The sequence below is a fragment of the Heliangelus exortis genome, chromosome 20 (assembly GCF_036169615.1).
Source record: "Heliangelus exortis chromosome 20, bHelExo1.hap1, whole genome shotgun sequence".
NCBI classification, from domain to species: domain Eukaryota; kingdom Metazoa; phylum Chordata; class Aves; order Apodiformes; family Trochilidae; genus Heliangelus; species Heliangelus exortis.
The window spans coordinates 5,940,865-5,951,681 of NC_092441.1; the positions used below are offsets into that span (position 1 = coordinate 5,940,865).

The 10,817-nt window shown below is 58.0% G+C and overlaps 1 protein-coding gene across 2 annotated transcripts; it reads right to left on the reverse strand.

Moving 5' to 3' along the window:
- Window positions 1-725: 725 nt before the first annotated feature.
- Window positions 726-10,797, reverse strand: SPATA20 (spermatogenesis associated 20). 2 transcript variants are annotated; one of them, XM_071764234.1, is made up of 17 exons: window positions 10,644-10,797; window positions 9,438-9,575; window positions 9,114-9,178; window positions 8,560-8,714; window positions 8,177-8,320; window positions 7,703-7,904; window positions 7,475-7,605; window positions 7,290-7,394; window positions 6,718-6,792; window positions 6,294-6,506; window positions 5,967-6,159; window positions 5,097-5,265; window positions 4,474-4,682; window positions 4,159-4,358; window positions 3,971-4,051; window positions 2,104-2,208; window positions 726-1,001 (listed from the first exon to the last, which is right to left on the reverse strand). In XM_071764234.1, the coding sequence occupies exons 1-17, from the start codon at window positions 10,673-10,675 to the stop codon at window positions 831-833; spliced, it is 2,388 nt and encodes a 795-aa protein (XP_071620335.1). In that variant the 5' UTR covers window positions 10,676-10,797; the 3' UTR covers window positions 726-830. The 2 variants fall into 2 exon arrangements, with proteins under 2 accessions (XP_071620335.1, XP_071620336.1); XM_071764235.1 differs by lacking the exon at window positions 2,104-2,208.
- Window positions 10,798-10,817: the final 20 nt, after the last annotated feature.

Below are 10,817 nucleotides of genomic sequence, written 5' to 3' on the forward strand. Positions count from 1 at the left end.
ATCCATACCACCCCGCCACCCTCCCCTGCAGCCATGGGGGTCCCCATGCATCCTGCCCCACACCTGCCCCCTCCAGCAGCCTCAGCCCTGGGCAAGCTCCTCATCCCACTGCAGGTGCAGGGGGGGACAGTACAGACCCAAAAGCCCCATCCCAGCCCAGATGCAGGCACTGCCAGCCCATCCTTTTTACTTTGAAATGTCCTTTCTCAAGCTGCACCAGGTCTTTGCACCATTTGGCAAGGCCAGGATGGGACTGAGCTGTTTGGAAGTGCTTAGGCTGGGTCTTGTGGCACGTCTTCATCAGTTGTGGCAATCGGCAGTTTTCTGCATGCACTATATATTAACTTAATGTATGCTACAATCTCCCCTGTAATGGAAAAATACAGCGACTGTCACAGGCAGTAACAGTTTCACAAGCACTTGCCTCCCAAGTCATCCAGGTGTTTTTGACAGTGTTACCCCGGGTTGCTATAGGAACTCTAATGGTTTTCCCATCTGACTTCTCCATTAACACTGAATTTATATTTAATTTGTTTTCCTTTTCCTCCGTGAGAAGAGGAAAGGAGCGAGCGCGCTTGCAGGGGGAGGAGAGGCAGCTCGGTGGCTTTCTCCTGGCCGTGCCAGAACCAGCACCGGGGACCAGAGCCGGTTCTGCCGAGGTGCTGCTAGAGCCACAGCACCGCCACGGCCCGACCTGCTGCTACCAGGAACCACCCGGGACGCAGTGGATGCCCAGGGTGGCTTTATTGCGTGTCTCTCCCCCGTGTCCCCAGGCTGGCGTGACAGCGTGTCACCCCCTCGCCTTTCTGCATGCAGCGGGACCCAGAGGCTCACGGGCAGAGCATCCCACGCAGCTCCTGGGGCGAGGTGACGGGCAGGGAGCAGGAGAAGTTGCTGCAGAGATAGGCGGTGGCTTTCCCGTCCTTCCTCTCCAGAGACGCGAGGAAAGGCAACTGGCGCTGGAGGAACCCGGCGCTGTCTCCATCTGCCAGCATCAGCACCTGCCCCAGAAGGAGCTGTGAGAGCGCAGCCGCCACCACCCAGCTGCTCCTTCCCCACCCGCGGACGTGCCAAGCCCTGGCAGCGTCTCCCCACGCACCCAGCCAAAAACAGGGAGCCCCGGGGACCCGTGCCAGCCCTCTGCTGGGCTCCCGCAGTGGCCACGTCCCCTGTGTGCCTGTGGGAGCTCAGGGTCCGCACCATCCCCACAGCTTCACCTCCCTTCTTCCCCCACCAACAGGGACCGGCACACGCCAGCCCGGAGGGGGCTGCTGGAGCCAGGCAGAGCCCTGGGGACACCCACCCAGCTCGGGGACAGCCCCAGCCCGGAACCAGCGGCAGCAGTAGCCGGTCCCACCCTGCAGCCCAGATCCTGCCCTCCAAATGCTTCCCAAAAAACTCGAGACACCAACAAGCAGCGGGTCAGAGGCTCCCCGGGTTGATTCGGCAGCACCAGCCAGGGCTGCCGTGATAATTAGCTTTTCTGAAAGGGAAAATGTTTGTCAAAGCCTCAGGGCTCGCGGGCTAATCACGGGAGAAGCCAGGAGCTGGCCGGGAGCCTGGTGCCCACACAGGGTGAGCAAAGCCCAGGCTGTCCCCAGGTCCACAGCAGGGCAGCAGCACCCCGCTGCCGGAGCACACGCTGTCCCACACCTGGCCACAGCCCCATGCGTGCTCTGCTGAGCGCTGACATCCTCACCACATGTCTGCCTTGCTCATGCCACTGCCACCAAGGATGCCAACACCAAACGTTGCCATCCCAGTGCCCACCAGCCCTTCCAGCTGCCAGGCAGTGACACCTGAACACCCCAGCGTGTGGCATCCCTGCCACCAGCCCCGGGGACAGGAGAGAACCCAGCCCCAAGACCCAGAAGGGACACCCCTGCAGCCTTCCCATGCCTGGCAGGGGCTCCCTCACCCTATGTCCCTAGCAGGTCACCGTGTCCCCAAGCCCTTGGCACAGGTAACAGTGGCTGCAGTCCCATCCTGTCCCCCCACACCTCCTGCTCAGCCTCTACCCTGACCCAGCTCAGCCTGTCTCCCTGCCTCCTGCTCCCCCCTCCCTCCACGCCTTTGGAATTAATTCCAGGAGTGATTAATTACCAATTCATGTCCAATCTGAAATTCATTATTCATTTTTCTCACAAGCTCCCTAAGGTCCTCTTGCAGGGCCAGGATGAAGGCGAGCGGCAGGCTAGCGCTCAGCAACTGAGGAGATAATGGGATCCTTCATAATTACCCTAAAGACCATTAACAGGGCAGGGATCTATACCAGGAGCCAGGATCCAGCCCTGGAGCAGGGATCCAACCCTCTCTGCTCCCAGGGAGCAGCAGCCTGGCATCACTCTCAGAGCACTCACACCAAAGGGCTCCTCCAGGCACAGGGACCATTTAAATCTGCGACCTCAATGCCATTTTATCATCAGCATCTCGTTAGAGCAAGCATTTCAGTGTGAGATTTGTAAGGAATTAATTACTGGAACGACCTAATTAATTGTGTTCCTGCAGATGAGCCTAGCCCCCAGTGCCCCGTGGGCACCACGGGAGGGGGGTGGCAGGGGACACAGCGGTGACGTTTGCCCAACTCCTTAGCAAAACCGATTCCCAAAGCTGCCACATCCCCCGAGTGGGTGAGTTGAGGGCTGTTCTGCCTCGGGCAGCTTCTTGGGACTGGGTAAAGATAGTTGGGAAGCAGCTGGAGGGGCCGTGAGAAAAGGGGCACCTCCATCTCCATGCAATGTAGCACAGACAGATGGGTGGCTGTCAGGAGGTCGACCCACACTCAAAGAAGCAGGCACAGCCCTTGGGGCTCTGCTCCTCTGGGGAGAGAGCCCTCCCGACAGATCTCCTCCTGCCACCTTCTCTCCTCCAGAAAATGAACCCAGGCTATTGATCCATCTCACTGTTGCAACATGGGGAACAATTAAGAGCTGGCAAGGGGCAAGCAGGGACCAGCCCTCTACCCTGTCCCCTGTGCACCCTCCACACACACCTTCCTGCATCAGACAGCTCCATTAGAGCACCCCATGGCTTATCTCCCACATGGAAATAACTATCCAGAGCATCCAACTCTTCCTCTGTGCTCCAAGGAAGGCAACAGCCTGGGAGAGAAAGCCCTGTCCCTGGGAAGCAAGCATCCCCACCAGCTGCTCTTCTTAGCAGGAGGGAACTGAGCTGCACAGGAGGGAAGGGGAGGGAATGGCTGCTCTATTTTTGCTGCTCAAGACCCCGAAGCCCTGAGTGGGCTCAGGGGACCAAGGGCTGGAGCAGCTGCAGCAGGAGTGGGAGCAGGTTATTAGCAGTGGTGCTGAGCTCCTCGCTGCCACCACCACACCTCCTGTCCCTGCAAACTGGGTCACTCCCTGTAATGCTTCAAAGGGAGAGGGAGAGCACAGGAGCAGAGGCCTCACAGCAGGACAAGGACTGGCACAGCCAAAGACACTGCTGGACAGGAGATGGTGGAGGAGGAACCAGGAGCTGTGTCCCCTACCCACACTCCTGGGCAGAGATTATCACTATTCTCCAGCACTAGCATTAAACACTGCTGGGCAGGGGGCAGAGGCTTGGGGACAAAAACCTCCACGGGCTGCACCTAATGTGAAGACAAAGCAGGGAATCTGTGCTGCTGGCTCAGCCCCTACAGCACACCCCAGCCCAGCTTACAAAAGGAAACTGGTGCTTGGGCACCAGTGCCAGCTCCCACTGGCTCTAGCTGAAGGCACCAGTCCCTCTGGGATGAGAACAGGACAGGAGGATGCTCCCCAGAAGGGAGGCAGGAGAGAGGAGGAGGATGGATGGATGGATGGATGGATGGATGGATGGATGGATGGATGGATGGATGCTACAGCCACACTGGAAGAAAGGATGAAGGCACAATCCTTTGGTGCCTTGGGGTGTGCCAGCAGTGAGCAGGGAACTCCCCCAGGGGCCAGGGAAGGACAGGCATGGCTGGCAGGACTGGCACCTCTACCTTGTTTGGGCTGAAGACGGAGTGGACGCAGCGCAGCATCTCTTTTGTGTCTTCTCCTTGGGGGTCCCCACAGATAACAACCTGTCCAGGGAGAACGTGGGTGGCAGGAGGGAGAAAGCAGAGAGTTGTGAGTGCACCCACAGCACCCCAGCAGGTCCCACAGGGGACACATCAGCCCCAGCCCATACCTGTTTGAGGGTGTGATGGAAGACAGCAGTGGCCCGAGCCATCTCTGGCAGAGCTATTGGGATCTTCTGCAGCCTCTCTGCAAAGGCAGCCAGGATCTGTCCTGCTTTTTCCACCCACTCCTTGTGGCCAGAGTAACAAGCTGCTCGGAGCAGGTTTGTGACAGTGACAGAGTTGGCCGTGGGCTCTGCTCCATCTTGGTCTGTGGAGGACAACAATCCCTCCATCAGCCTGACACCTCACCACACCAGGGGCTGGCCCTCCAGCTGGCCCCACTCCAGAACCCATGCAGAGCATGGCCAGGTCCCCCAGCTCACCATCCTTCAGGCGTAGGAGCAGAGAGGAGTCACCAGCCTCACTGGAGAAATAAGCAAAGCCTTTGGGGTCCCAGAAGAGCTTGTCTTGCATGTGCTGGAGCTGCAGGGCCCACTCCAGCCAGCTCTGCTCCAGCGAGGCTTCATACAGGTCAAAGAGAGCCTGGATGACGAAGACATAATCCTCCAGGAAGCCCTGAATGGGCACAGCACTGCAGCCACAGAGGGGAAAGAACCATCAGGGTCTCTACACTGGCCAGGTGGGAAATGTTCTCCTACCCACTGGTTCCTGCTACCTGGGGAGATGCCACCTCAGAGCTCAGCCCCAGGAGAGGCTGTGCCATGTCATCACACAGCTCAGCCCCAAGTTTCTGTACAGTCAAGCGGTGGCAGGAGAGAGCAGGAGAAGTCTTCTGCCAGCTCCAAAGATCAGGAATAGAAAAGGATACGACCTTCATTTCTCCTCACTGGCTGGGGAGCACTAATCCATCCCAAACCCAAGGCCAACAGCCTCCCTCCCTCCGAGTCCAGTCCTGCCTAGAGGACAGGACATGGACCACCTGGGTCTGGGCAGCTCCCACAGTCTGGCCAGTAGGTCCAGAGACACCCTCTGCACCCCTGCTCACCTCTGCTCCACCGTGCCATCCTTGCCCTGGTAGCAGCTCCTCAGCAGTCTCCCACTGGTGGGGTCATAAAGGTGTCTCTGGAGGAAGGCAGCTGCCTGCCCTGCCCTGCTCACGTACTGCTGCTCAGCCAGGGCTGCCCCAGCCTGGGCAAAGCCTGAGATCATCAGCCCTGCAAAGGCACAGACATGAGAAGAGTCAGGGGACACAGGGACCAGAGGAGTGTCATTGTCTGTCCTTTCAAGGATGCTCAGCATGAGGCTCATCCTCCCTGACGTTCAAGGCGGGTCAGAGCTTGGGCCTCAGCTCTTCTGGTTCAAACCACTAATAAAGTCACTTGTTGTCACCAAAGAGAAGGGCAGAGAACCCCAAGACCAGCAAGAGCCAAGCCTCTGCTTGTGGGCAGAAACAAACGGGGTTTCAGAGTCCACCTGTTTGTAGACTTGATGTAACCCCAGCACCTCCAGACCCAGCTACCCAGGCTTTACTATCAGGACCAGTGCCCGAGGTATTTCAGGACACCCAGACAGACGGATGCAGAGCTGTGGCCCCCTCCCTGTAACACGGCGCTGAAAATGGGCTCTGCCCCCGGCCCGGTTCCGCAGCCCCACAGCCCGGGCTGGGAGCCGGCCTGAACCAGGGGAAGAGTTTTGCTGCTCTCTGCTGGCAACAGGGGAGGAAAATAAACCCAGAGCGCTATCCCCACCCTCAGCAGCCCCACGGCTTCCAGGTACAACCCCAGACCCCACCGCACCTCCCTGGGGGTCCAGCCAGTCCCAGCAGGAGTCATTGCTACAAGCCCCAAAAAAACTTGCTTGCCCACAGAGGGGTCCTTCCAAGGCACCCACCCCCCGGGACCGAGCAGCCTCTCACCATTCCATGCTGCCAGCATCTTGGTGTCCAAGTGTGGCCGTGGCCGCTGTGCCCGGGCTGCAGCCAGCCTGAGCCGACCCTCCCGCAGCACGGCACCGAGACAGCCCGGCTCCAGCCCGAACCGGGTTGCTGTCAGCTCCGGGGAGCACCGGGCAATAAGGACGTTTTTGCCTTTCAGCTCCTGATGGGGGTCCTGAAAAGAGAGTCCTGTTCTACAGCCACCGGCAGGCTGAGTGCTTTGGGGATGCTCTGCCATCCTCCCACACACAAGGAAAGGGATTCCACACCAGTGCTCCCAGTACTGGGCAGGTCTTTGCTCTCCCTTACCTTCATGGGGTTGACATTGCCACCCTCCTTCACTCCGTAGTGGTGCATGAAGACATCTGCCAGGGTTGTCCCCTCTGTTGCCCCCTCGATAGGGTCAGGAAGGAGAGCCCGGATTTCCTCAGCTGTCCACACACAGAAAGCTCCTTCCCGTTTCTGTCCAGATTCAGGGGTTGGGTAGGAGTCAGCATCTTCTGCGCTGTAGAAACCTCCTGACTGAGAAATGAGCAACAGAGACACCCTCCAGCTACTGGGACAGCACCTTCAGCCAGATCCCCATCACTGATGGGCTGGCAGTCCAGCCAGCAAGCCCCAGCAGAGCCCCAGTTTGAGCTCTGATGGGGAGGGAGGTGGAAAAAGTAGCCCCGAGCCACATCCCAGGGCAGGGTAAGCAGCTCCCTTTGGTCCAGCTCAGAGAACAACCTACCTGGTCACTCAGGTCCCGTGAGACATAGAGCAAAATGTCTTGGGCAACATCAGCAAAGAATTTGTCACCAGAGATCTGCAGGAGGCACAGGGTAGATGTCCATGTTGCAAGGGGGCAGCAGGGAGGCAAGAGACACAGCAAGATGTAATAAGAGATTCAGATTTTAAGAGCTGGCAAAGGAGGGAAAACACATCTGAGCATCAGGGATTTTAAACGTAGGATGGACTGAGGGTGAGCCCTCTGCAACTTCAGGCACTGGAGAGCAATCTTGGAGAGTTACTCCAAGGTCAGAGGCAGCAGCATGTGTTTGCTGACTTGCAAACACCAGCCAGAAGGCTGCTCCCTCCCCAGTATCCTCAAAACACTGGGGATAATCTGCCATGGACTTGTGTAGCTTTTCTGGATGAAGACCAGCAGATGAGGGGCAGTATGGGACTGCTCTGTGCCCATGGGATGGGCAGCACCTTGGGGAACAGATTTCTAAGCTGGTCCCCAGACAAAGCCAGCTGTCCCCAGCCCACACATGGTGTGCCAAGTGAACCCCCCTCCACAGAAAGATGCTCTGGACATACCTGAAATGCTCTGATGTATGTGGCTGCCAGCTGCCCCTGGTCATACAGCATCTTCTCAAAGTGAGGGACGTGCCAGTGCTGGTCAGTGGAGTAGCGGTGAAACCCCTGCAAAGACCAAGTGGATAAATCTGCACCACACACTTCCTGGGCATGCCACGGGTTTAACCCCAAGGCTTTCCTCCTACCTGACAAATGTGGTCATGGATGCCCCCGTGGGCCATCATCTTGAGGGTATGCAGAGCCATCTGCAGTGCCCGGGCACCTTCTGGAGTTGCTTTGTGCAAGGCCCAGTATGTGAAGAGGAAATTCAAATTCACTGAAAAACAGGGAGAAAGTTGCAGTCTGCGGGGTGAGCTCTGCCCCCCAGTGCCATCTGCCCCATGGCAAGAGTGACCAGCAGAGGACAGACTGACCTGGAGTGGGGAACTTGGGGGATTCAGAAAAGCCTCCATAGTCCTCATCATAGGAGTTGGAGAGCTGCTGGAAACAGGTGGCCATTACCTCTTTGGATGGTGGGGGTGACTCCTGGCCCCGCACACGGATCTTAGTAGTGACTAGCAATGCTTCCAGGATCTTCTGGCTGCTTTCCAGCAGGGCATCTTTGTTCTCCTTCCACTAAGATGAGGAGAGGGAAAGTCAGTTCTGCCAACTTTTCTCTCTCTTTCTGCTTCATGCATTGCACTGGTCCAAACTGCACCTTCAGTTCTCAGATCCCCTCCCCAGATCAGTTCCAATCCACCTCTAACCCAGCCAAAGCTCTGACACATTCTCTGGGCTACTGTTTCTCCTGACTCTTGTCTCTTAACTCAGTCATCATCAAGCCCAGACCACTTTCACTGCTGCCCTTTTGGCTGAGTGCTGCCACCAAAGCCATTCCTGCCCCATACCTGCTCTGCGATTCGGAGCAGGACAGTCCGAAAGCCAACGCGATGAACTCCATCTTCTGGAGGGAAGTACGTCCCCCCTGCAAAGGGCTTTAGGTCTGGAGTCAGCCAGACACTCATTGGCCAACCACCTCCACCACTGGTCGCCTGAAAGACAAACCATGGGTGCACCAAGGTCATGCAAGAGGCACCCTCTGCTCTGTATCCCTCTGGCACATCCAAGTGCTTCTCCTGGGCACAGACACACACTTCTTTCCACCCTCATCATCATGCATGGCCCCATTCAGACCACTCCACATACTGGTGCTTCTTGCTTGATGAAGATGACCATGAACATCATCTTGTGAGAGCCAAAGCCTCCCGAGCTCTGCCCATGCCTCCCTTACCTGCACGAAGGTCATGTACACTTTGTCCACATCTGGCCGCTCCTCACGATCCACTTTGATGCACACAAAGTTCTTGTTCATAATCTCTCCAATCTCCTTGTTCTTGAAAGACTCCTCCTCCATCACATGGCACCAGTGGCAGGTGGAGTAGCCAACTGAAAACAGGCTCAGGTGAGTGAGGAAAGGCCCTCTGCAGGGAGCAGGAAATGTGCTTTGGGGGGATGGCTCAGCACTGGGGAACTTTGCTATAGGGAACAGCTGCTGTCCCCATGGAGGAGATGGAAAAAGCCTTCTGCAAGCATGGAGGTTTGCAGGGCCTACTGGGCATCTCCTAAGATGTGGCCAGGGACTCTAGTAGCCAGGAAGGCTCCCGGATTCAGCCCATCTTCAGCAAGTGCTATTAATGCACGTGGACCTCTCTTGCTGACAGAGAATAAGTGGCCAATGTTCATCTTTACTGGCAGCTCACCCAGCAGCCCAGGACACAGCCTGGCTTATCTGGTCACATACTGGACAACACACAGGAACACAAAATATGCCTTGTTTCTGGTTACCTGACAGGAATATCAGCTTGTTTTCTTGTTTTGCTTTATCAAAGGCTTCCTGACCCCAAGGGTACCTGCAGAGGGAAGACAAGACAGGAGCTTCAGGCATCACTGCTGCAAGGATTTATGTGTTCCTCTAAAGCTGTCAGAGAAGCTGCTGCCTGGTGGAGAGCAGTCCGGGACAGGGCTGGCTCAGGAGTGTGCATGGCAAATCCATGGGGAGCTGGACAGGAGGCCAAGTTGTTCCACTTGCCATCAGCTCCACAGCAGTGAGTCCTCAGCCCCACGGACACAAGGAGAGGAAGAAGGAGAAAAGCATTGGGCCACTCTTACCAATCCACAGGGTTGTGAGCATGCTGCAGGAGGTAGGGGGACTTCTCATTAATCAGGCGGTTGGTGTGACGAGGGGCACTGGGGGGGGTGGCTGTGCCCCCCGAGGCCATGGTCAGGCTCCCTGTTAGGAACACACACCTGCAACACCAAACACGTTCAGCATTTCCTTGGGCAAAGCACAGCCCTGGAGAAAGCTGTGACACCTCAGACCAGCACCACCCTCACCCCACCTCCCTAGGGTGTCTGGCACAGCCCCAGGACAGGGTGCTGCTCCCCAGGGATCATCCGCAGCCCTACAGCAGGGCAACCCCACTGAGGCAGACTGGGTCCCCCTCCATTTACCCTCCACGACCCCACAAAGTCCTTCCCCAGGTGCTGCAGGCTCAGGTGTGGCAATTCCCCTCCAGCACAGCATCCCTGGGGCTCCTTCCCCTCCACCAATATAATTTTGGAGAAGTTAAGGGTGACAGTCATCCACATCCAGGGCTATGGAAGCAGCACCCACAGGATTTGATCTGTGTGTCCTCAGAGCTGAAAATCCCCTCCCGTGGGTACACAGGCAGGTGCAGGGGGTCAGGGTGTGGGCAGGAGAGGGGAGCAAGGGACTAGAAGGGGACCAGAGAGATCCTCCTGATGCTGGATGCAGGGCTGGGGAGGAGGTGCAGGGATACAGCAAGAGGTGCAAGAGGGAAAAGCAGGAAGTATGCAAAGTCAGTTTAGGAGGGATTCAGTGGGGCACAGGGGGAAATTAGGGGAGATGCAGAAGGGGTAGAGAGCGTTGCAATGACGCAGAGAGAACTTAGAGGGATGCGGGAGGTGCGGGGAGGCTGCAGGGGATGCAGGAAGGGTGCAGGGATGCAGACAGGATTTCAAGGAACGTAGGAGGGTCGCAAGGATGCAGAGCATTTAAGAAGGAATCGGGGGGGGAGGTGCAGGGGGGATTTAGAGGTATGGGGAAGGTTTAGGGAGTGCAGGCGGCATTTAGGGGTTGCAGGGAAGGTTGAGGGGGGCACAGGGCGTATTGATGGGGTGCCGGAAGGTGCCGGTGACACTTAACCTGTCCCACAGCCCCCTGCCATCCCTGCCCACCGCCCTACAAGAGCGCAGCTGGTTCCTGCAGCCGCCCACCCCGGGGGCCGGGCCGGTCCCGCCCTTCCCACCGCCCCCCGCCCGGCCCAGCCCAGCCCAGCCCGGCCCCCCCGGTACCTGCGGGCCCGGCGCAGCGGCGCCGCGAACATGGCGGCGGGGCGGGACTGGACGGGACGGGGCGGAGCTGCCACCGCTCCCCGTCACCGGCCCGAGGCCTCCGGGGCGGTGCCATCACGGGTTGGCCCGTCCTCCCCCCGTCCCCTCGGCCCTGCTCCCCAGGGACCGCACACC

What these genes read in the sequence shown, in the direction of transcription:
- SPATA20 (XM_071764234.1), bottom strand. Translation starts at nt 10,675, where the DNA reads ATGTTCGCGGCGCCGCTGCGCCGGGCCCGCAG. An exon ending in CCGCTGCGCCGGGCCCGCAG is followed by an intron (nt 9,576 to 10,643) that starts GTACCGGGGGGG and finishes TTGGTGTTGCAG; the next exon opens with GTGTGTGTTCCTAACAGGGA. An exon ending in TTCAGATTGGACATGAATTG is followed by an intron (nt 1,002 to 2,103) that starts GTAATTAATCAC and finishes CTTCTGGGGCAG; the next exon opens with GTGCTGATGCTGGCAGATGG.